General features: G+C 38.9%; 1 protein-coding gene across 1 annotated transcript in view; it reads left to right on the top strand.

Moving 5' to 3' along the window:
• Positions 1-25,540, top strand: part of APPL1 (adaptor protein, phosphotyrosine interacting with PH domain and leucine zipper 1) — a 49,720-nt gene that overhangs the window by 4,989 nt on the left and 19,191 nt on the right. The window contains exons 2-12 of the mRNA XM_024220986.3: positions 558-656; positions 1,621-1,680; positions 6,379-6,450; positions 11,546-11,633; positions 12,899-12,940; positions 14,545-14,603; positions 15,084-15,230; positions 17,528-17,610; positions 17,735-17,893; positions 19,537-19,725; positions 21,226-21,268. Of these exons, the coding sequence (XP_024076754.2) occupies positions 558-656; positions 1,621-1,680; positions 6,379-6,450; positions 11,546-11,633; positions 12,899-12,940; positions 14,545-14,603; positions 15,084-15,230; positions 17,528-17,610; positions 17,735-17,893; positions 19,537-19,725; positions 21,226-21,268 (1,041 nt within the window). The remainder of the gene's footprint in view (positions 1-557; positions 657-1,620; positions 1,681-6,378; positions 6,451-11,545; positions 11,634-12,898; positions 12,941-14,544; positions 14,604-15,083; positions 15,231-17,527; positions 17,611-17,734; positions 17,894-19,536; positions 19,726-21,225; positions 21,269-25,540) is intronic.

Here is a 25,540-nt window from a genome sequence, read left to right as displayed (position 1 = left end):
AAGCACCTTATTGTAAAGTTGTCTTACCTCTGTGAAAAAGGTCTGATACAGCCCCAGATGGAGTCACAGCAGAGCCCGCCAGATCAGTGGCCAGGACCCGGGCAGTGTGAGTGCCACTGAAAATCAGCTCGTGTGCCGCCTTCAGCACGCGTGCCATAGGTTGCCTACCCCTGCTCTAAATTCTCAGTCCTGTCATCTGGGAGATGGGCTATCCAGGCACATATGAGACTGAGCCCAGTTCCCTTAAAGGGGACTGCTCACTCTGACATATCTACTTCTATCAAGTGAGAAACATATAAAGACACTTACAGTAATTTGAAACGTTTGTAAACTTTAGAAAAATGAGCCTCTAAATTATGAATAAGAAACATGTTTTCTTAAACCCTATTTTTACTAGTTTTGAGGTCTTTCTGCTGTTACTTGGAAAAGGAAATCTGTTTTAGTGTCTAATTCATTAAATAAATCATATTTAATGTCTTTGAAATACCATGAGATTCTTTGCTAAATTGATTTTTAAAAGAGTAATACAAATTCATTGTGTGTTCTATTTTGGACAGACACGTTCTTTGCTGGGTGTATTTGAAGAAGATGCTGCAGCAATTTCCAGTTACATCCACCAGTTGTATCAAGCCATGCGTCGAATTTATGATGCACAGGTAAAATTATAGCTGTTCCCTGTATGCATTTAGAAAGTTTATAAAAAACATCTTTTAACTAATTTATTTGAACATGGGTAAACTGTATTTTTTTAAACTATAGGTTAAAAATTAGAGATGAAAACTGGAAAATGCCATGTTTGCCAAGGCCTGCTGGTTTTGAAACAAGATTTGTCCGGTGCAAGAGTTGTGTTCTTTTTGCACTTAACACATCTTTAGATGTCTAAATGATTTTTTTTCTGAACAATTGCCATTGTGGCTGTAATATTAGTTTATAAATACGTTTGGACAGTTTCTTCTTGTATTCACTTAATCTTGTTAACATTAGTTCCTGTAGCTTGTATTTTGCCTTACTTTGTTTTATCTTGACTTGAATGTGGTGGTGGTTCTTTTCATGACCCACCTGTTTGTTACTTGCATGTTGCTTCATTGTGTTACCTTCCTTTTGTTGTTGTTTATTTCTGCACTTTCTGCTGTTCAGGTGTATGAAACTGCTTGTGCAGATCTTTCCTTTGTCCCTGTCTACAGTTATTTTAAGAAGTTTGTAACCAGTTAATGGAATGGTTTGTTCTAACAATTTTCATCCCCACATGTAGTTAATACTCAGTAACTAAGATGGCTGATGTGAACTAAATATTTTGTTGTCTGCAAATTGCAAGACAATTGCAAATTTGAAGGCAAGTCCAATTTTTATGGGTCTGATAACTCTACAGTGTGCATTATATGTACTGTTGCATTGACTTTCAGAAATACTCAGCACCCACCACTCCCATTAATTTCAGTGGGAGTTGTGGGTCTCAGCTTCTCTGAAAATCTGGCTATATGTATTTTGAGATGATTTCCATTTTAACCTTTTGTTCTGTATTCCTATGTTTCCTCTTCATAAATGTAATGCCTAAAGTATATATTGATTAGATGGAAAAAAAAATAGGATTAAACTGTTTCCCTTTTTTTTTTAAACCAGAATGAATTAAGTGCAGCAACTCATCTAACTTCAAAACTTCTAAAAGAGTATGAGAAGCAGGTACAGTATAAATCAGTTTCCCTTTGAAATAGTTCAGAGTAAATGCTTTTGTACATTATTTTAAAAAAAAGTACAATTTTTTTCTTCCCACACAGCAAAGTGCAAAACTCCACAGGTCTGATCCAGACAAAATAAGCCATTGCAGCTGCTGGTTCACAAGAAATTCACCAGCTACAGGGGTTGCTTTCTATTCTGTGTTGAAGATACTCAAGCCATAGAACCTGCAGAATGCTAAAATTAGACTTGTTGTGACTTTTTCACGGGGCAGAGTCTTTAGGCTCAGCTCAGGTTCACCAACATGAATAATATTAGGAAAGGGAACTTCTTTGGCTGTCCATTAGTCATCTAGAGACATTTTAAAGGGACAGTAGCCCAAAAGCAGTGAGCACTTGCTAGATGACAGCTCTAATTCAAGTAGTCATAAGAAGAGATTGTGTGGCCTGAAGATGTACCATTCCCCAGCAACCCAATGAGGAGGAATGGAGCCTGTACCCAGCCACAAAAATCTCCAGTGATTGGGAGGAGAAATCCCCACCCCCAAATTAGTAGTTTTTATAAATTCTGAAGCCCATAATTTGCTTCCCCACTGAACCAAGAGTGATATTTCTCACACACAGTAGTACCATTAAGGGAAATGTGAGGAAATAGAGGGCTCTGGAGTGCAATTTGTTGTTTTTGAATGTCTCTGTGGGCAACCACCCTGCCTAGGGGCTGCAGCTCATGGGGCAGGCTACTGGCGTCTAGGCCTTCCTACTCCACCAGTTTCCAACCCAGGGCCTTGGCAGGCTGGTTTGGCTTCACTCACCTGGTGGTGCCTTGCATCAGTATCAAGTCAGGAAGTGACCCAGGGAAACTATCTCCCTGTGCATCCCAGCCAGCCACTATCTATTCCTGAAGAGCACCACCTTCTGAGCTTCTAGCCCTGGTCAGTCTCCAGGTGCTGTGGTTCTCCAGTTCCCAGGCTTGGTGTGGGCACAGCTCATGTCTTTCCCTGGAGCTCTCAGGGCGCACCCTTCCCTCTGGCCCACCAGCCTCTGGCTGCCTTTTAAACCCCGCCTCCAAATCAAGCATGCTCTACAGGGGTGGAGAGGCGGGGCTTCCTTAGCTCAGAGTTGCTCCTTAACCCCCTCCTGTCCAGTGAGGGGTTTATACACCCTGTCATAGTCTTGTAAATCAGAAGTAGTTAGCCCTTGCACTCTCTCCTTCCATCTTCTGTGGAATATCTCCTTCCATCTTCAGTGGGAAGATCATTTATATGAACTTAGTTCTTTTTTTCTCCATTTTTTCCTCACCCCCGTTGAGATTCCAAGTTGTTGCATAATTTACTGGTGTAAAGCTGGGAATTTTAGTTTCAAACCTTCCCCTGGATGGAGCCAACATCATAACTTTCACAGCTTGTTCTTGTCAAGTCAGTTATAATATTTAATCTAGTCCCTAGCTGTTACAGACTGTTGGGAATCATTAAGAAAGGGATAGATAATAAGACAGAAAATATCATATTGCCTCTACATAAATCCATGGTATGCCCACATCTTGAATACTGTGTGCAGATGTGATTGCCCCATCTCAAAAAAGATATATTAGAATTGGAAAAAGTTCAGAAAAGGGCAACAAAAATGATTAGGGGTATGGGACAGCTTCCATATGAGGAGAGATTAATAAGACTGAGACTTTTCAGCTTGGAAAAGAGACGACTAAGGGGGATATGACTGAGGTCTATAAAATGACATGTGTGAAGAAAGTATTATTTACTCCTTCTCGTAACACAAGAACTAGGGGTCACCACGTTAAATTAATAGACAGCAGGTTTAAAACAAAAAGAAGTATTTCTTCACACAATGCATAGTCAACCTGTGGAACTCTTTGCCAGAGGATATTGTGAAGGCCAAGACTATAACAGGGTTCAAAAAAGAGCTACATAAATTCATGGAGGATAGGTCCATCGATGGCTATTAGCCAAAATGGGCAGGGATGGTGGCCCTAGCCTCTGATTGCCAGAGTCTGGGTGTGGGTGACAGGGAATGGATCACTTGATGATTGCCTGTTCTGTTCATTCTTTCTGGGGCACCTGGCATTGGCTGCTGTCAGAAGACCGGATACTGGACTAGAGGGACCTTTATCTGACGCAGTATGAACGTTCTTATGGTCTCCCACTACTGTTCTGTAATAGTAGTATAAGTCATGACAAGTATTACTATTTGTTGATTATACAGATTTAGTCTTTTGAAAATGTGACATTTGTAGCGTGTTTTTGTTTGCAATGTTAATTTACAATTAGCTTGTTTTTCTTATTAAGAGACTAAATGTGGAATTTTACATTTCAAGTCCACATTTTAAAGTCCATAAATATGAATGCTAACAAGGTCCATGTGTAATTTCTTACTGCAATTTTAATTATCTTTAAGTCCTATTTTAATTTATTTTTTAAAGTAGCTGTAATTATGTGTGTGGAATATTTTTCAATATTACCATTTAAAAGCCAACAAATTTGGAATGATAAAAATTTCACTAATTAGAAATGTAGTGAATTTTGGTTATTTTGCTTTCTTATCACTAACAGCTTTGTTTGAAAATCAAAACTCTCAAGGCAGTCCTTAAAAATCAGGGAGACAAGGTGGATGGGGTAAAATATTTTATTGGACCAATTTCTGTTGGTGAGAGAGACAAGCTTTCAAGCCACACAGAGCTCTTCTTCGGGTCTGGGATGGGAAATCACAGCGAAATGCAAGGTGGAACATTTTGCAGTGATCCTGGGCATTCCCTTCCCAGATGTGAAAAAGAGCTCTGTGTGGCTCGAAAGCTTCTCTCTCTCACCAACAGAAGTTGGTTCAATACAAGATATTACCTCACCCACCTTGTCTCCCTAATATCCTGGGACCAACATGGCTACAACTACACTGCATACTTAAAATTAGAATCAGTTAATTTTGCAGTGGCTTGCTATAAGGAAACAGCAGCTATGTACCACAGCAGTTTTTATTGCAACATAGATAAGGTTAAAATTCTGTCATGGATATTTTTAGTAAAAGTCAGGGACAGGTTGCGGGCAATAAACAAAAATTCATGGAAGTCTCCAACCTGTCTCTGACTTTTACTAAAAAAATACCCTGACGGGGGAGGGACAACAAACAGAGCATTCCCAGGGCTTGCAGCTGCTCCAGGCCTGCTGCTGCTTCTGCGGCAGGTGCTGAGGGCGGTTTCTGCTGCCCCAAGGGAGGCTGAACCAACCCTGGCCACTGCTCCAGCAGGCCGCTCTGCCCCAGAAGAAGTCAGAGATCCCGGGAAGTCACAGAACATGTGACCTCCGGGACTGAATGGTATCCTGAAACATAGTATAACCAAGCAACTCATGCTCCTATGAATTTTGTCATGGTAATTACAGTAAATATAAATTCCATGCCAGCAAATTTTGATATGCTCAATAATAATCTGCCTGGCATAATTTGTAATTAACATTGTTTAATTACATGCTTTATCAGATAAGTATCTAAAATGTGCACCAAATTTTCCCATTTTATTAATTGTAGCATATCTGCTCAGTGTTTTGCATCAAATATAAAATCTAAAACAAAATCTCTATCAAAAAGCCTGCTATCTTAAAAGTTGCTTTTCCTAAATAAAACCTGAAAATAATACAGTAGTGACATCAGGACATAATAACTTTGAATATTAGCTATAATGAGATACATTTTTAGAGATGGCATGGGAATGATATTCTGACTTGCTCGATCCCGCCAGTATGTGATTTCCTCATTTCAATTAAGTTTTTAGTTACAGCTTTGATGGTCTTTCAATGGATATAAGGTATAAGTCTCTCAGTCTTGCAGTCCTTACTAAGGCAAAACTCATTGTGTTTTTATATATAATTGCTATGAATTAAGTATCAGAATTCAACAGCATTGAGCCCTGTATTTTATCTTTTGGCTTACTTTTCCATTTCGATGGAAGGCTAGGTTTGTTGTTGTTAGACTTTCTAATACTTTAGAAAATTGCTGACACCACTGTGAAGAAGAGAAATGCTTAAAATGCACCACAAAACAACCTAAAACAAAATTAACATTTTAAAACTTGGATTCACATGCATTTTTAAATAAAAGATAATAAAAGGTGGAAAACAGTATTGCCAACCTCATGCATTCAAAAATGGGGAGGGAGGGCATCACCCTACAAAAAACTATGATTTAAAGTACAACACTTCGAGCAATAAATTTGGGATTTTTTATTTGCATTCTGGATTTTGAACCTTTAGGATCCTACTTTCAAGCTTCTCTCCATAATCAAGAAGGCTAGAATTTTGCTTTTCTTAAGACTTTTTTTTTTTTAAATCACATGACAGAGATCGGGGGGTTTAAGGAAAACACCAAATCTAACATTGAGAGAGTTGACAAAATTGGACTAATAATGTCATTCTCTAGAGAAGTCAAGCTTGAATTTTTTCCAATACTAGAACTAATCTGATGGATTTTTAAAAGAGGTAACTATGTATGTAGTTGTCATAAATATTCTTTAACATGAAAGTAATAAGCTATTCTGCAAAATGTCCTATGAGGTAATTACAGTTACTGACTCTAAACACTGGTATTTTAAGTTCCTATATTTTTCCTTTCAAAATAATTAGACAACCAGTATGTTGTTAGGTTACAGCTTTCTTCTGTCATCCACAAGGATGTGCCAACATTTTCTTTTTTATTTTTATAGCGTTTTCCATTAGGGGGCGATGATGAAGTTATGAGCTCTACCCTACAACAGTTTGCAAAAGTGATAGATGAGGCAAGTGTTGAATGTGTTTGGCTTACCTTTAACCTTTGTTAGTCATCTATAGACTTCTCAACTGACTATCATTCTTGGCTTTCTTTAGGATGAGCATTCAGAAGTAGCTTTTATTTATTAATGATGGTAACACTTTAATTACTTACCCTTGACACAGTATAAAATTGTGTGGCCTGAAGATAAAGAATCAATTTAGTGAAGTAAGATTACATTGTTTCTAAACAATGTACTTTTTATGTCCTGTAACTTTCTGTAGGCATCTGCCATAAAAATTGTTACCCTACAGAACTAGAAGGTAGCAGATTTATAGTATAAGCATTAATTGTTTAATAACATAAATTGATACCACTTTCTTCAACATCTGTTCATACCAAAGTGAATAACCTTTAAATCAAGGGCAATTTCAAATATACACTATCATTTATAATTAGTGTTGGGGTAGTGCCTCAAAACTGCAGTTAAAATAGGGGACCCATTGTACTAGACATTTGAAGATGCCATTCTTGGTCAAACCAGTGCAGACCAATTTAAGACATGATGAAGCAAGCGAATGTAAAAACATAATAGGAAGGAAATTGGAAGGGATAGGGAAGAAAAGGGTAACAGTAATTTTACACACTTAATATAAGGTTTGTGCATTGATAGTTCCATAACTTACTTCTCTATATTTAAAAAGCTTTTATCAGGAGCTCTTATTGGCTTTCTATCCAGCCATGATCATTTGGCTATTTTATGTGGGCATCACAACAACAATGGATTTTGAGGAGGGATTTGAAGGAGGACAAGGCAGTTAAGACTTTACACATTCGTTTGGGGAAGATGCTACATGCATAAAGAGTAGCATGGCAGTAACTGTAATGGTGCTTGAGGGGTTAAGTGACAATCAAGGTTGTCATAGTTGTCATAATGGAGAAGTGGCTTGATAAGGTAGAAGAGCAGAAAGTAGGTAGGGTCATAATTGTGAGGTGTTAAAGGTGTGAACAAGAAGCTTCACTTGGATGCAGTGTAAAATGGTAGACAGTGGAGGGATTCAAAGAGGGATGATATGGTGAGAATCACAGGGACGTGCTTTTATTGGACTAGAAAAGGGTGATGTAGGTTACAGCATTAAATGTTGGAGATGATGAGATGTTGATGAGAATTTTAGCTATGTGGACAAAGAGAAAATGTTATTAAAGAAGAAGCATGAGATTTGGACATGGCGTGGGTGTTAGGACCAAGAAAGGGAGGAGTCAAAGGTTACCCACCCCAAAGATTATAGGCCAGGGCTGTAGAGAAGATGGTGGCGTTGTCAACATTGATAGAAAATGGGGGGGATGGAAAGAACTTGGGAGGGATGATTAAAGAATTCTCTTTTAGCCATGTTAAGTTTACGTTGAGGAAGAGACAGAGAGGCTGTGATGTGGGATTGGATGATGGAAGGCAGATCAAAATTGGAGAGGTAGATTTGGGAGTCATTAGCATAAAGATGGCAACTGAAGTCATATTAGCCCATCAGATAACCAAGAGAGTGAAAATATATAAAGGGAGAAGAAGAATGGGCCAAGAACAGAGCTCTGTAGAACTCCCACACAGAAAGTTGTTGATGAGATAAGTACATGCTGAAGAAATCAGGGAAAGGTAGAACCGTGAGAGGATGAAGTCCTGAAAACTTCAGCTGAACAGGAATTTTCTGATGAATCAGGGTGTGACCCAAGGTGCCTAGGGTATCCCACACTGGAAATGCCAATGACAGGGCAGGCTGCAAAAAAGAGAGATGATCCCCCCCCCCAAACTGGTCGTTAACACTGTAGTTAGATTCACCAACCAGTCACAAACTCTGCTCTTGATCCACCGCACGGGTTATCAAGAAGCTGAAAGAAAAAAAAAATCACATAACCCTCTTTATTGCATTCCAGTCTCTGGCTCTGCATCAGCAAATAAATCCAGTAAAGTGAGAAGTTACTTAAAACTCTCTTTACTATACAAAATGTTCTTCTGATCCCCAAAGGGCCAGCCACATTACCAGATCAATATTAGTTTGGATCTTACCCAAAATATCATGCTGTCAGCCAGTCCTTTAGTATCTAAAACCAAAGGTTTATTAGAAAAGAAAAGAATGAGAAGAGAATTGTTAAATGATCAAAGCAATCAGATACACACATATGACTTCAGAATCCATATATCAGGTTCTTAGCAGCATTGGTGAGTTTGCTTGCTTGTAAAATCCCTCTGCAACACATCCAATAGGTTTCAGTCCTTTGTTCAAAGCTTCAGTTTGTAGAGAAGTTACTCCAGAGGTGAGAAGCAGGATTGAAAATAAAATGGAGATGATCCAGTTGCCTTTCTATATCCTTTGCCCCAAACACAAGCTCAGAGCACGTGCGCATGGAAAACCAGTGTTTCCAACTCCACAAAGCAGGAAGTTACCAGACCAACCCTGAAAAGTTGCTAGATGTAGCTGTTTAAGTACTCAAAAGGAGTCAAAAAAGTCACTGAACAAAATTTCCAGAGAATTCAACAGAATTTTTTTTATATATATATAGATATACACACACACACACAAGTATAGTCACAAAATCATTCACAAGCAGCTCAATAGTGTTAATAAAATCCATTCCATGCTCCTCTTACTACATTCTGTTGCACAGCAGAAGCAACTACACCAGTACGCTGTCATCATTAGGAGGGCACCCTCTGCTCATTGGGAAGGAAACTGCAGCCATCTGTTCATTGGGAAGGGTGCTCTGTACACTGCAGCCCAGGTTAGCTGGCTTGGTTAATTTCAGCTGAGCCTCCCTTTCTTGCCAGCCTGGATTTGAGCTGACAGGTTAGTGAAAGGGAAAGCCCAGAACCAGGCGGAAGAGGACATTTACCTCACCTGAGCTTGGCGCAGGGAGCCAAGAAAGTAGATTTAAAAACAAAAATCTGCTAGCCGGACCCCTTCCCCCTGCTTCCAGGGTTTCATTTCTGAAAACAGCTGGGCAGCTAACCCCAGGCCAAGCCAGGGGAAGGAGTAAAGGGGAACTGAAATCAAGCCAGTTCCACCTTTGATCCTGTAGTAAGGGCTTCATTCAGGGAAGCACGGTGCCCCCCACCCCACTGGGGCACATGGCCCTGTCTCATCCCACCCCACCTTCCATCCATGCAGCTCTCCTCGCTGGCTCACCTGCCTCCCCCTCCCCCCCCCGCCCACTTCATTAACCATCTTTCCCTGCATCACAGAGTGTGCTACCTACTATGGAACGGTGAGAAAGAACACATTTGGGTAAAAATGAGCTGCTTGTGAATTATTTTGTGACTATAGATATTGGTGCCTTCTTTCTCTGAATGTCACTGTAATTGGCAGTGAAAGTCACTAGATTTTCTCACTAGGGAAACCAAAAAGTCACTAAATCTAGTGACAAAGTTGCTAAGTTAGCAACATTGGGAAAAGCTCTTGGAGTCCCCTGTCCACAGACATGTCCCTTCAGGTCCTGCTGACTCATAGGCATAGTCCCTGGCTTCTCTCAATGGGTTCATTGTACAGCTGATTGCCTTTGGCCATAGAGCAGGCTGGATAATGTGATGCCAATCTGTCTGGGTATCACCCAGATACACAGCACAAGTTTGAGATATCAAATATATCACACATTCATAATTCAAAGATGATACATACATATAAACAAGCTTATCCTATTTAGCAAATCATAACTTTTCCACTGATACCTTACATGGCATATCTTGTATAAGATTCATTGCAATTTTGTAATATTGGTATCAATAATATTATAAATGGTCACCTATATTCCATACAGCGTCACACACGGTTTTGTTGGAAAAGGCAGATTCATCAGACCCAAAATGTTTTGCAGAAACATGTGTGGTTCAGTCCTCCAATGACCAACAGGCAAGGTTCTGATAAAACCTAGCCTAATAGCCTGACAGTTTGCCTGAAAGGCTGCTGGGGAATCTGGGCTTTCAGGGTCTGAGGCAGCCCCAACACACAGGCTGCCCTGGGGCTGGAGACCCCAGAGTCCATGGCTCTGGGCAGCCTTGACATGCAGCTAGCCCCAGGGTTTCTAGGCTTTCTGCTACAGAGATGGAAGCACTATTTTCAAAGCACAAAGCCCCCAGGTCAGCTCCAGCTCTGGCTGCCAGGGCATCTAAGCTTCTGGCTCCCTATCAGTCCGCTGGTGACCGGGAGCTTACAGGTCCTGCGAGCCATGGTTGAACCAGGAGCCTCAGGGTTGGAGCTTACAATGTCAATTTTGTTTCAGTTTGCTTAGTTCTATTCCTAAACAAAAACTAGACATTTCTAAATTTCCCATGGAACAGAAATTGTGATTTTTTTCAATTTTTTTTTTTAATATGGAGATATACCTATCTCATAGAACTGGAAGGGACCCCGAAAGATCATCAAGTCCATCCCCCTGCCTTCACTAGCAGGACCAAGTATTGATTTTGCCCCAGATCCCTAAGTGGCCCCCTTAAGGATTGAATTTACAACCCTGGGTTTAGCAGGCCAATGCTCAAACCACTGAGCTATCCTTCCCCAGCTCTATTGAAAACCAAGGAGGACAAGTTTTCAAGAAAGGGGTATAATTATCAGCTAAAAAGTTATATGCTTCGTTCAGTGTCCGAACATAATTAAGTCTTTTCCATACTGGCCTATTTTTATTATAACACACATCTGCAGGATCTCAGTGTGCTTTGGCATTCCTCCACATAGATACAAAGACTATTTTTTTATAGCTATCTATCTACAGTGTGTAACCTTAAGTTCTCCTAAAGGTGACCTACAAAAGTTGAATTAAAAAAATCCTTCTGTTACTGCAACATGTACTTCATGCTGTTCGCTGCAAGGCTGAGAGGGACTTAGTTACTTTTTAACACATACATTTAAAATTAAAACTCTATATTGAATGTCCTTTTTTAGCTTGAAGTAGTTTGCAAACATGGCTGAAGCTCAGGAAAGATATTTTAAAGACTTGTTTGTCATCTGTAAGTGAAATTTATACCAAAGCAACTTTGCTCATGGAGGCTATTAAAGCCAAGCAGAACTGGAATTAGTAATATTTTCCAAAAACTACTTACATAGCTGACTATTTGCTCTTTTGTTTTTTTCCCCTTACAGCTCAGCTCTTGTCATGCAGTACTTTCAACTCAACTAGCTGATGCCATGATGTTTCCCATTACTCAATTTAAAGAAAGGGATCTAAAAGGTAGAGTAGTCAAACTGGTTCAAATAGTGTTTTTTTTATCTATAGCTCTTGCTCTACCTAATTACAGGCTACATCACTTAATTTACACCTGAATATACTCCAGCTGTCTCAAACTTGTATATTTTTTATGTAAATCATTGACATTAGAACTACTAAACAGATATTTTACAAATGTTTGTTCATGTTTAAAGGAATTAACCCTATGTCATGTCAACAAACATGTTAATTTCTTTCTGCAAATAAACAGTCCTGTTCAAGATCTAGTTTTTGCAATAGCCTTTCACATAGGTGATCCCAGTAAAAAAAAAAAAATCAGGTTTCAGTTAAAAGATCTAAATAATTTGTAGGTTGTAGCCTATTTCCTAAGGATGTTTGTCCACATCCAATGCCACCATATAAACTTGTAATGACTGGCAGTCTCTATTCAGGGTAGCTCAACAGTATAATAGATCTGGATTTGTAAGGTGGTTTCCCTGACACTGCTGGTGAAATAGTTGGCTTTAGCAAATGCTTATAGTTTGTGAGCACTTTATTTTATATTAAACAAAATAAGATGCACTTCTTTAATAATGTGAAGTTGGTAATTATGGTAGATTTTATTTGCATACTAAATTTACTAGACTATTGAAAATTGGTTTCAAGTATGTAAAATACAGTGAATTTTTTTTAAAAAACACTAATTAAAATTCCTAACGTAAGACCTTCCATACTAATAATGTAGACACTACACTGAAGGAAAAACAGTGGCTCTGCCATAATCCAGATAACTCTTTGTGGATTTCAGAAAAGATTATTTTCCTTTTCTGTAGGTGCAATGCCAGGTTGCAGAAGTGATTATGGAACAAAGTAGACAATGTTATTTTTCAGAACAAGGAAGCAATGGTATTTCTCCAGTCAAGTTTAAAATTACTTTTCATAGTCCTCAAGGGTGGCCATTAACTATGTAGTGGTTATCGAAGATGGTTCCTGATGCCATACTCACGGCTGAAAATTTGCTCATTACAAAAGTGCATAACCTGCAACTGAGATTATATTTAACATCTAATGAGACCATGCTCCTTCTTTATGTACTCTACAAACACTTCCCTTTTACACCAATTACCTGGCTGTGGAAGTGCTTGAAGTTCTCATGGACCCAGAGATAGAGGCCACTTTTCTTCAATCTTTTAAAAAGAAAACGAAAACACTATCAAATATTCACATTATAATAATGTTATAGTTTCTTCTGATATTGGTCTCTTATTCAAATATAATATTCTTTGCAGAGATATTGACTTTAAAAGAAGTTTTCCAAATTGCCAGTAATGGTAAGTACACCTTAAAAGTTTAATTTTCCTGTGAATATTTGTATGACAGAATATAAAATCAGGAGGTAGGGTAGGGATTTAAAAGGGGTTTTCAATGCACATAACATTCCTAGCTTTCTTTGAAAATCCCAGGCTTGAGTCTCAAAGGTTTATGGAAAATTGGAGTCCAAACAAACTAATTTCATGTGGCAAAGTGAGCCTCCATAGCCCTGCCCTGGTACTACTCACCCTGTCTCAGTCCCCCAGCACTTCCCAGGAAACTCACAGTTAGTAATCTCTCCCAGCACCTCCTGGCAAGGTATTAGTAACAAACTAGGACAATAGTTCTGAGTGCCACATAAACAAAAGGATCTTCTGCTTCTCCTGGGCCCAGGTCTCATTTCTTTTCTGCTCTCCTACAAAGCACTGACTTTCAGGGCTTTTTTTCCCCTCTGGGAGTCTCCTATTTTCCAGGGCCAGGCACAGGAGCAGCTTCCCTCCTGTAACCCTCAATCTTTCTTCAACCTATTTACCTGGGGATTACCCTTCTCCAGGGTTTACCGGAGGAGCCAACTGCCCTTCTGCAGCTTTCCCCTCCAACTGAGCTTTCTTGCCCTTTGTAGTCATTCTATGACCCCTTCCTGGCTAGGTCTAATAATTGAGCCGGGCTATCTGATTCCTAGATGATTAGGATCAGCTGGGAGAGTAGCTGTTCTGTCACAGGCAAAGCTGGGCCTGACTCCCTTTAAAGGGCCAGTCAGCCTGTGACAACTTACTTACAATACCTTAGTGAAAACATAACTGAAAATTAATGCAGTTACTACTAACTGATGGAAACAAAACACTAAATATAGTAAAAATAGAATGACGAAGTGTATTGTTAAGTATCAGGGGGTAGCCGTGTTAGTCTGTGTGCCACCGGACTCCTTGTTGTTGAAGTGTATTATTGTTTAGGTCTTAGTTGATTTATGAATTTCTGTGCTCTGTGAAATAGGGATTGGTATAATTAATGGAAGTTTAGTTTCCTAAAATTGCAATTTCGTATTTATTTTTCTATGTTAGGTGTGGTAATGTTGGTTTAAAAATGGAGTTGGTGTTTGTTGTAGAGGAGAGAATGCACTGTTTAGTCAGTTTCTTTAATGTTAAGCCTTTTCGTATATGTTAATAAAGGGGACAAGCTTTAGATGGAATCTATTTTCTTTATAGAACAGAATATGCAAGTGATTTTATTAATAAAAGTGCTTCTCCATTTCAGAAACTGTGGCTTGACCACTTCGAAGAATAATAGGTATTTAGGGAAAGTTTTCCTGACAGTTTCTGTTTCTAATTTTTGTGAGGATACTTGCATAACTGTTTAGAATTTGTCTCCAGCTTAGGTAGCTAGGGTAGTGGAACGATAGTCAAGAGAACAAAAATTATTCATGAGATTTCATTTTTTAAAAGATTGAGGTTTTAATTTTGGAAAGCTTTGTGTTCCAAGTGTCAGTGAAAGAAACCATTAAAAATCTAAGTGGTTTTATTTTGTTTCATTGAATTTAAATATTGTCCTTTACTGTATCTTCTCTACGTTATACTTTGCTTAATTTATTAAATGACTATAAGATATTAAATATTTTATTATTTAGATCATGATACTGCCATTAACAGATACAGTCGGCTGTCAAAAAGAAGAGAGAATGAAAAGGTTTGTGAGACATACTTTTAAGCAGCCTCTTTAGAGGAGGGAAACCAAAATATTCTAGAATAGACATAATCTCTAATGATGGCAAATAATATGCAACAGAGTAGACTTTACTTAAATTCTGATAGTTCCGGTTCTAATAGTAGAGACAACTTTTTACAGCAGACAAAAGCTGCTTTTGCATTGTAGGAGTGGCATCTAATATTTTTAAAATGCTATGAGTCTAAGGATGCAATATTATATTCAGGTACATTTGGTTAAAGAGAGAACTCAGTGCTGGAAAAACAGAATGCAGGGTTTGATTACCCTGAATTCCTCCTCCATAATCTTTTAGAAAAGGAGTCATGGGGCAAAAAGTGCCATTTCTGGTGTATGGTGAATTTTTTTTAATGGTAATGTTTCAGTGCTGGTTATAAATAAACCTGTACAGAAAGGATATGCTAAACAACGAGTCACAAACTTTGTAACTTTTTTTCTCTTTAGGTCAAGTATGAAGTTACAGAAGATGTGTATACTTCCAAGAAGAAACAGCATCAGACCATGATGCATTATTTCTGTGCGTTAAATACTCTTCAGTACAAGAAGAAAATAGCCATGCTGGAACCCTTGCTAGGATATATGCAAGCCCAGGTCAATATTTCAAACACTGAAAGCGGTAGCTTTGAAATAAGGTTGGAAAGTACCTTTCACAGCATTGCTGGTAGGAACTTTCTCACAGCATTGTTGGTGACCGTTGAGTAAATCTTTGGCACTGACAAGTATGCAGAGAAGCTAAGAACTGAATGAGTATAGCAATGGTATGGTCTTCTCGCCTCCAAGAGAAGGGTTACTGCAGTTCAGTATTGAAGCACATTCTGAGGGAATGATATGGGGAAGCTTGTACTATTACTCTCCTTTGGCAGCTGTTCTGAAGAAGACTTAGGGCTTGTCTACAGTGCACTGCAGTGAAGACTATGGGAGTGTGTGAATTGTAGAGCTCACTGAAGTCTTGTGATCTAACTGTCCCATGTGAATGCTGCTGGTGTGAACTAAAAGGTACCGAATTTGTGTTAACATAGTCCTGTTTGAAAGAGGACTATGTTCATGCAAGCTAGGTACCTTTTAGTTCATGCCAGCAGTGTCCACATGAGGCAGTTAAGACTGCAACAGTTTGGTGCACTCTGCAACTCATGCCCCCCATAGTTTGCACTGTGGCACAATGTAGATGTAGCCCTAGAGTCAGTCATTGCAATCTCATCAGTGCTGGAATGCTGGAGGCACTGGAATGGTGTCCACAATCATTCTCGCTCAGTTTAGTAGCTAACTTACTAAAGATAATTGTTGACAATTCACTTTTTCTTTTTACATATGTGTTCAGAGACAATATGACAAATCACTTTCTGCCTCTATCACTAAGTTTTGAAAAGAAACTGTAGCCCACAGGCTTGCCTTTACTATAGTCACTGCCTTGCCTTCATTATACTTAGCTGCTTTCATTATATTGGCTGTAACACAAGAAACCTACTGTATCCTGTAAGACATTAGCTGACGCATAAGCTAGCATAAGTGTGGTTAAGTAGGCCATAACCCTGGGCATAGATCAACGATTACCTTTTGATTTTAGGAACAAAGAAGAGCTTGGTCACTCATAGGAAGTAGAATGTTCCAGTAAGTGCTACCATAAGAAACATGGAAGTAGTAACCACAAATGGTAGTTACACATATCAATATGCTAACCTATAGAAGAAGGACACCTCAACATTAGTAGGATGAGGAAATACAAATAAGGAAAATGGGAAAAACCCCTACTGAATAATGCATTAGATATAGTGGCCTCAGCATAACAGAAAAGTTGCATCCCAGCCTGTGGGGATAAGAGAGAGATGTAGCCCTTGAAAGGGGCCAGAATGATGGCCACTGGTGATAAGGAGGAAAGTGATGGTGATGAGGAAGATAATGACTAACATTTCAGATTGTTCTGCAAGGGGTGATCTGAATATATGGACATGCAGATGCACTTCTGTAGTGTCTCTATCTACCTCACTGAGTTAGAGTGTTTGTGACTTTCCTAAATGTATTAATAAACTATTTGTAAATATAGAAGCATTCCTATAGTGTGAGTGTTGCAATTGTGCTCATCGGGGTTCCCAACTCTATAGTAATTTTAATAATACTGGGCCTGATCTTGGGGTAAGAACCTGTCAACCCTCAAAGCGATAACTGGAATTCTTAGGTAATCAATATAATTAATACATAATCTATGGATCAAGCTACAGAACTTGACTCATCATTCATTTTCTTTGCTATATGAGTATATTTGGTGAAACTCTGACCTCATTGAAATCAATGGCAAATCTCCCATAGATGTCGCTGGAGCCAGGAATACACCAATCTCCTACTTTGTTTTATGCAGAACTACCCATAAGATCAGTTTTAAGTGTCTTTTAAAGTGGAGTCACAATGAAAATAATTTGTGTGCTCAAACAGATCAAAAGTTTGTAGTAAAAAAACAAGCTAATATAGAGACCTTGTCAGAACATGTCATTACCAGAGAACTTAGCCTCCTTTTTCCCTTCGTAAAAGGATTATTTTATCTCCATACTGTGATTGAAATGTTTCCATGTTCTTCTTGAATATGAGTACTACTACTTCTCTTCTACAGCTCCAGCACAGAAGTAGGAACTAAATTTGAATACCTTCTGCAGTAAAGCAAAACAATACAGCTGCATTCTGTTTACATCTTACCTGAGCATCATTGTGAGGCATGAAGGACATGTTCCAAAATCTTTAGATTTAGCGGGATGGATATCCCCACAATCACAATGACTTTAGAGTTCCTACTATTGGATCTATTACTAGGGCTTTTTAAAAAACAGAAATAGATGGGTTTTGTTTGATTTGTTAAATGAATGGTTTCTCTCTCTTTTTTTTTTTTTTTTTTTTTAAAGATAAGTTTCTTTAAAATGGGTTCAGAAAATCTTACTGAGCAGCTGGAAGAATTTTTAGCCAATATTGGCACAAGTGTACAAAAGTAAGTTTTTGTTCTTATTTGTTTAATTGTATCTTTATTGCCTTCACTAATTTTCTTTTTTTTGGAGTCTGCCTACTGCTACATCATCTCTGTTAATAACACATTGTATTTTATGCTATTTTAGTGTTCGCAGGGAAATGGATTCTGAGGTAGAAACCATGCAGCAGACCATAGAGGACTTGGAAGTAGCCAGTGATCCATTATATTTACCTGATCCAGACACAACAAAATTTCCTGTCCATAGAAATCTAACACGGAAAGCTGGCTATCTTAATGCAAGGAAGTAAGCTACCTACTATTATTTTAAAATGTCAGAAGAACTTTACTTATTTTAAAAAAGGCATGTTGGATAAGGAAGTGATATTTATAAAAACAGCTATATTGGATTGTACATAAACATTTAATTTGTCAAATTGAACTAGCCACAGAGAAGCTTGACATGCTTCCTTTCTTTGTATTCTCCTCATGTGATAGATTGAGTTGTGTATTAGTTGGCATTAATTTCTGGATTTTAGTAATTGGTCCACCTATTAATACTTTGCATTATTCATTCAGTGATCTTAAAAGAAAGGTAAGTGTTCTTAATGCCATAAGATGGAGACACTGAGAGAGATCAGGTGACGTCCTCATAGTCACAAGAGCCTAGCAGTCAGGAATAGAGAGAGACCTCCTGATTTCCACCTAGTGGTTAGAGAAATTATGCTCCTTTTGTTAATGAAACTTGATCCCCTGGATATTTGTGCCTACAAAAGAAATATGGAGATATATGTATTTATTCAATATTAATTGGGTTGTAATCTCAGAAAAAGCCAGTATTTGAAGGATTAATACTATATTATGTTTCCTCATTATCTATTTATAATACAACTTTAGGATAAAAGTTTGGGTTACAGTAGAATAAGTGTTTGTACTTTTGAAATATAAGGAAAACACATTATGCATTATACTAAACAGACTTTTGAGAACATGCATGGCAATTTAAAGGATTGCTTTTTGGCCCACTAGAGGGAGTTGTTATTCCACATATGTAAAGGCAACCTATTGGTTTTACAATTGGTTAAAAACGAATTAAAGCTATAAAGTTTAGTGTGTGCGTTCCCAGTTTATACTATGTTCTGCATAAATGGTGAACTTTATAAAAATCAGACTAATGTTACAACAACAACCTAGAGGAAAAGTACTTTCCTGAACTTGAACTATGAATTATTTAAATAATTCAACGTTTGTAGCTAATGTTGAAGTGAGAAGACCTGTACAAAACCAAACACGAAGTTCCAGTGTTGGGTATTCTCAGTGCAATACCCCAATTTATTTATCATGAAATTCTTCTTATATAGATCTGCAGAGGCTGTATGCTGTGGTCCATGGCTCCTGCAGTCTCTTCCTGTGAATCAAATAAATAAATTGGGTGGAAAGTGATGGATCTTTAGTTGGCTATGTTGATGTTAATACTTGACATCTAAATTAAGTATTCTCAGTGGATTAAAACAAAATACATTGTTTTTGTTAAAGAACTCTTGATCCTACCACCAAAGGGGTAAGGAAAAAAGAAGACCCTTTGATTTTTGTTACCCATAAAGCAACAATCTAAACACCACTGGTTAAAACACAATTGTTTTAACATTTACTTCTAATTAAGTTTCTTACAGCTGTAACAGTTGGCTAGCATATCACTTTTACATGGTTCATTGTACAACTCAACTGTAGGATTTTAAACCTGTTTAGTTTGAAGTAAAATGGTACAAATGGTGAAGAAACCAGCTATGTTGTATAAATTAATCTAGGACTTAGTGAAAATCTATTGGGTTTTATTTTCATAAAAAGACTTGGAGCTCTTGTTTTTCTGATTTCTTTTGTATTTTTCTAACTTAAGAATCTGGCTTAAACATGCAATCCACTAAATCAGTGTCTTCTTTCTTGTTTTAGTAAGACTGGGCTGGTGTCTTCCAGTTGGGACAGACAGTTTTACTTTACTCAGGGTGGAAACCTAATGAGTCAGGCAAGAGGTGACGTAGCTGGAGGACTTGTCATGGACATAGACAACTGTTCCGTGATGGCTGTGGACTGTGAGGACAGAAGATACTGCTTTCAGATAACATCTTTTGATGGCAAAAAGTTAGTATTCATTCTTAAGATAGCGTTATCAGTAAATGACACTATAGTCATTAACTGAAAAAAAGAGACAAATTTCAATTTTGGCTGGTTAAAATTTGAACATGGTTTTTTGTTTGTTTGTTTTAAAAACAACCCAACAAACTCTGCCTTTTTTTCTCCACCATATCTTAAACAACAGCCACATGGAGCTGCTGATAGCAGGTTGAAATAATCAAAGCCCACAACAGTTTCATAACCATAAATGGTTACATTGCATGTTGGACAACCTGTAATCTATATTCATTTAAACTGTGTGAATGTCACTTTTTATTTGGATATATTGCATAAATTTATTTATTGGATAAATTGGTGTTTTGAGATAATCAAGTATAAGTACTTTTGCATTCCCTTTCATTCATCACAACCCAACATTTAGCCTTAGAACCATCTGGTGTATATAGCATGTTGTTAGGGCTGAATTCCCATTGCCATTTGAACATAAAAATATCTTGATTTGTGCCATAGCACACACTGATAGCCTATGAGACCACTTACAAAATTATTATACATTTTTATAATAGACTAATTGTTTTAACAAACATCTGCATAATAACTTGCCTTGATGTTTCTCTGTTGATATTTTTAAAAAACTTAGTCTTGTACGCAAAGTGATCTGAATAATGACTTTACATACATAGAAAGTATGAAGTGCTTTTCAAAATCCTTTATCAAAAACTTTTTAAAATAATCTTTTTTTATCTGTCAACAAAATCATCCATAGCTTGGGTATCTTTGATTCTTACCCTTCCCAGCAATTTTAAAACTGAGGTTGTCATACCAAAATATGAGAAGCTCCAAATTTAGCAAGGTGCAGCACAGCTTCTTATATGATTCAATATTCAGTTCTTTACTTTGTGCAATAATATCTAGGTCCTAGAGAAAAAAGGTTGGCGTCATCTACATTAATACTTTTCTTTTGTTTGGACACGTGCGAGGCCCTGTCATTGTTTTGGGTATGAGATAGTGAGCTGACTAGTGCTTGTGGAGCACAGGCTGTGGGCTGTTTCATTGCTGTGTAGACTTTTGGATTCCGCCTGGAACCCAAGCTCTGGGACCCTCCCACCTCACAGGGTCTTAGCACCCAGGCTCCAGCCCAAGCCTCTACACAGCAATGAAACAGCCCCGAGTCCGAGTCGGCTGACACAGCCAGCCACTATATCTAGTTTTTGCGTAAACATACCCATGGATGTGAAACCGTCTAGCCTGTTTCAGACCATAGTACCTGATTGTTCAATTGCTATATGTGCACCCTTGCCTGATTTTTGCATAGAAATAAGATTGCTTGCATCTTCAGTTAAATTTAGTTTCCATTTAGTATGTATGCATAGCTCCCAATGTTATTACTACAAGTTACGTGCATATATCAAGGGGAAAATTTACCTCCAGACAAAAAGTTATTGAAAGGATCTTTTTCTTTCAAATAAGTGAGCCTTAGAATTTTTTTATTCTCTCTTCTTTCAGATCTTCAATCTTACAGGCAGAGAGTAAAAAAGATTATGAAGAGGTAAGCTTACAGCAAGTGTGTGGTGGTTCAGATGCTTTTTCTGATAATTCATTACACATAAGAAATATTTCTTAGGTTACTTGGGAGACCCAAAGTGAATAGCGACCTGAAGATTTCTTCTACCCATACTGACAGGTGTCAGGAAAGTGTCCCTTTGTCTCTACCCTGGAAAAAAAATCTGTGCCAGCAAAAGTGATTGTCAGTGGGGACCTATAGGTTTAACTTGGAGGAAAAATGGCCAGCATAGTTATAAGGGAAACAAACACTTACTGCACACCGTTTTTGGGAAGCGGGTGTGTGTGTGCTGTATGCTTTTTTCCTTTCGAGTCAGCCAGCTATAGAAAGCAAAAGAAAGCCCAAAATGAAATATCCTGAGTGCCTTGTTGCAAAACAAGAGGAAAACCACATCCAAACTTTGTTTAAAAAGCGTTCGGTCAAAAGATCATAGAATTAATTTTGTAAAAATCATGCTCTTAGTGTCTTTGCTAAGGTTATTTTTGATGGTAGCTTTAGAACTCAGTTAAGAAGCAAGCACAGGATCATACATCCTTAGCAAGAAGCTCAGAGGCGGAGTATAGAAAAGCATTTAATGCTTTCAGTATCTGCTAGGAAGACTGCACATCTCACTGCCCACTGCTGGGTGATCAAACAAATACATGTTTCAAACAAAAACCAAATGTTTGTTTGCTTTCTGGTTGCATTCAACACTCATACTCCTGTAAGAGTTGAGGTCCCCAGATTCACCTTGCAGCAAGAATGCACCTATGCAGTTGCCACTGATCACTCTTTCATTGAAAAACCACTCTTGTTGAGAGTGATTTATTTACATACAGGCTTCAGACCTACCCAGTTAGAGTCAAAGGTCACAACATAAAGGTTCTTATGTGACTCTTCTCATCTGCTGTCTGCCCAGACTCTTCTCACATCTTGTGCAGTTCACGCTATAGGTGGAAGACAACCAGATTTTGCCAGTGTCCCCATCCTGGGATTAAACAGTAGTCCCACATACTTAGTATCCATCCCTCTTCTTTAAGGCGTCTCTCTTTAAGTCCAACCAGGGCTTTCCCCAGTGTTCCTGGACCTCCCCCACTCCCCTCCAGCGCTTTCAGAATCTACACTGAGGTAATTCCCCATAGCCATTCTTTATTCAGGCTTTCAGCAGCACTTCTTTGCTTCCCTTATCCAGGAACTTCCAACAGCTTGGTCCTATCTTTTCCTTCATCTGGGGAATTTGGCAGACCTCACTGGCTGCCGCTGCCTGATCTTTCTTACTCCAGGCAGCTCCCCCTCTCTAGCTTAGAGAGGGCCTGCAGAGAATGTCTTTCCTCCCTGCAGCTTCCTCCCACTACTCTGAACTCCTTTGTGAGAAGCTCCGAGTCACTCCCCAGCTATGATAGATAGATAATTGATTTGCCCTCAAGTGGAACCAGGTGAGCTAAATAGCCTCTACTCCAGGGGTTCGGGACCCCTCAGGGATCAAGAGGTGTGATAAATGATGTGCTGGGGGAGTGAGGGGGTAGCTCCCTTTGATGAACACCCAGGCAGCCAGTTAGCTGTCAAATCCCTCTTGGTAGCTGTTTTCTGGTTGCTTTACCTGTAAAGGGTTAAAAGTTCCCCAGGTAAAGAAAAGGAAGTGGGCACCTGACCAAAAGAGCCAATGAGAAGACTAGAATTTTTTAAAATGAGGAAAAAAACTTTCCTTTTGTCTGTTGTTCTCCGGAGACATGGAGCAGCAATGCTATAAGCAGGAATGCTATGTAAAGTTTGAACCAGATATGAAAACCATCAGATCATATCTAGAACTACTTTTAACAACCCAAATACACCTCTACCTCGATATAACGCTGTCCTCGGGAGCCAAAAAATCTTACTGCATTATAGGTGAAACCGCGTTATATCAAACTTGTTTTAATCCACCAGAGTGTGCAGCCCCGCCCCCCCCGGAGCACTGCTTTACCGCGTTATATCCGAATTCGTGTTATATCGGGCCGCGTTATATCGGGGTAGAGGCCTATGTAAGTACATTAGGAATGTTTAGGAAGACGTGATTAGGTTTATTTCTTTATTTTGGCTTGTGGATCTCCTCTGTGCTAACCCCAGATGCTTTTGTTTGCTTGTAACCTTTAAGCTAACCCCCAAGAAAGCTATTTTGGGTGCTTAATTTTTGGAATTGCTCTTTTAAAATCTAGCAAAAGCCTATGTTCCAGATGTATTTTCTTCCTTTTTGTTTTTAATAAAATTTACCTTTTTTAAGAACAGGATTGGATTTTTGGTGTCCTAAGAGGTTTGTGCATATGCTGTTTGATTAGCTGATTTCCTTTGTTTTCTTTCTCAGCTCTTCCCCGGAGGGGGGTGGGGGTGAAAAGGCGGGAGGAATTCCCAAGTGCTCCTTCCAAGGGTTGGGGTTTTTTTGCATTTGGGTGGTGACAGCGTTTACCAAGCCAAGGTCAGAGAAAAGCTGTAACCTTGGGAGTTTAATACAAGCCTGGAGTGGCAAGTATTAATTTTTAGAATCCTTGCGGGCCCCCACCTTCTGCACTCGGAGTGAAAGAGTAGGGATTCAGCCTTGACCCAAGGGTATTACATGGGGGGGGTCGCGAGCTGTCAGTCTCCACCCCAAACCCCACTTGCTTCCAGCATTTATAATGGTGTTAAATATATTAAAAAGTGTTTTTAATTTATAAAGGGGGGTTCGCACTCAGAGACTTCCTCTGTGAAAGGGGTCACCAATACAAAAGTTTGAGAACTATTGCTGTACTCGGAGGCATCTAATGAGTCACAGAGGATTGGTCTTGAAGGGACCAGGCACCCTGTGACACTTTCAAATGACTCTTCAGCATTCGTATTCAGTGCCATCATCTTCGGGTGTTGTCAAGTATAGATGCAGAGAGAATGAAGACAGAGTGGAAGTTCACATAATCTTTTCCTTAAACGTTTTAATTTAGAGGAGTGGGGGTTAAGATGTGACAATAGAAATAGTTTAGTTGTGGTTTACTATATTCTTAAAATGTAATTTTTATGAACTACTCTGAGCTAACAAAGGAGGTACTTCTTTAGACTTCATTTGGGCATCTTTCTCCCTATAGAAAGAAGACTGAAAAGGATCTGTTAGCAAACTGCTCAGATAAAGCTTATTGACCAGACACATTTCACTAAATTCTTGAATCTATTTAGGGTTTTCCAGAAATTGTGTGTAGCAAATCTATTAAACGCCTTTAAATATTTGCTAAATAAAAATATTTATTACTTTGCATTCATTTTTAATATAGACTTTCATGATGCAAGAATAAAAACTTAACATTTGTAAGCTTTTTGATTTCTATAATGCAAGTCTGAGCAGGCAGTTAAAGGGGGATATTGCGAAATCATGCTGCTCTGTGTTGTTGCTGAATATACGCTGCAATCATCAGGGCATGCACCCATGCACTTTGACAAGGACCCCTAAATTCCTGTGATATTTTTATCACCTGGATATACCCTTCATTCCCATCTTTCTCCCCTCCCCCCCCGACCCGCCCATCTATGAAACATAGCAGAAAATACTCACTTGTAAAATTAGTGAGTTATTTTTGACAGTGATTGTTTTTGAGGATGGGTTTTTTGCTAAGATGCCCAATTGATCCAGCTCTGCTCCCTCATTCCACACTGCTGCCTCAGCTCCCATCACAATGTCCAGCAGCCCACCTCATAACCTCCTTTTCCCATGCGTGCCAGAGAATGAGGGGGAGCTTGTAGCCAGCTTCAGCAGCTCTTTGGGCCTCTGCTGCTGCACTGTTCTCCAAGTAGCCCAGCGGCTAGCCTACAAACTTCTGGCTACAAGCTGAATTGTAGCTTGGGCTCCATGGAACAGTGCAGGCAGCATGCATTGTAATCCAATTTACTCCCCCTTTCAGGGAAAAATTGACAAATAAGAGGCAGCTGCAAGCAAGTTTCAGTAAGGCAGGGAGATAGAAAACAAAATACACCTCTACCTCGATATAACGCTGTCCTCGGGAGCCAAAAAATCTTACCGCGTAATAGGTGAAACCGCTTTATATCGAACTTGCTTTGATCCGCCGGAGTGCGCAACCTTCTCCCGCCCCCCCGAGCACTGCTTTACCATGTTATATCAGAATTCGTGTTATATCGGGTCGTGTTATATCAGGGTAGAGGTGTATTGGGTGCTGGCTGCAATATTCTGGAGGTAAATTCTGCTATACGGTGAATTTCATGGCAAATTCAGTGAAATACATAGGCCCTGGCCTGTCACTCCTTAAAGTGACAAATTAAGTG

The sequence above is a fragment of the Terrapene carolina genome, unplaced genomic scaffold, assembly GCF_002925995.2.
Source record: "Terrapene carolina triunguis isolate 2854851 unplaced genomic scaffold, T_m_triunguis-2.0 Scaffold89, whole genome shotgun sequence".
Taxonomy (NCBI): Eukaryota; Metazoa; Chordata; order Testudines; family Emydidae; genus Terrapene; species Terrapene triunguis.
This window is presented reverse-complemented; position numbering and strand designations above follow the sequence as displayed.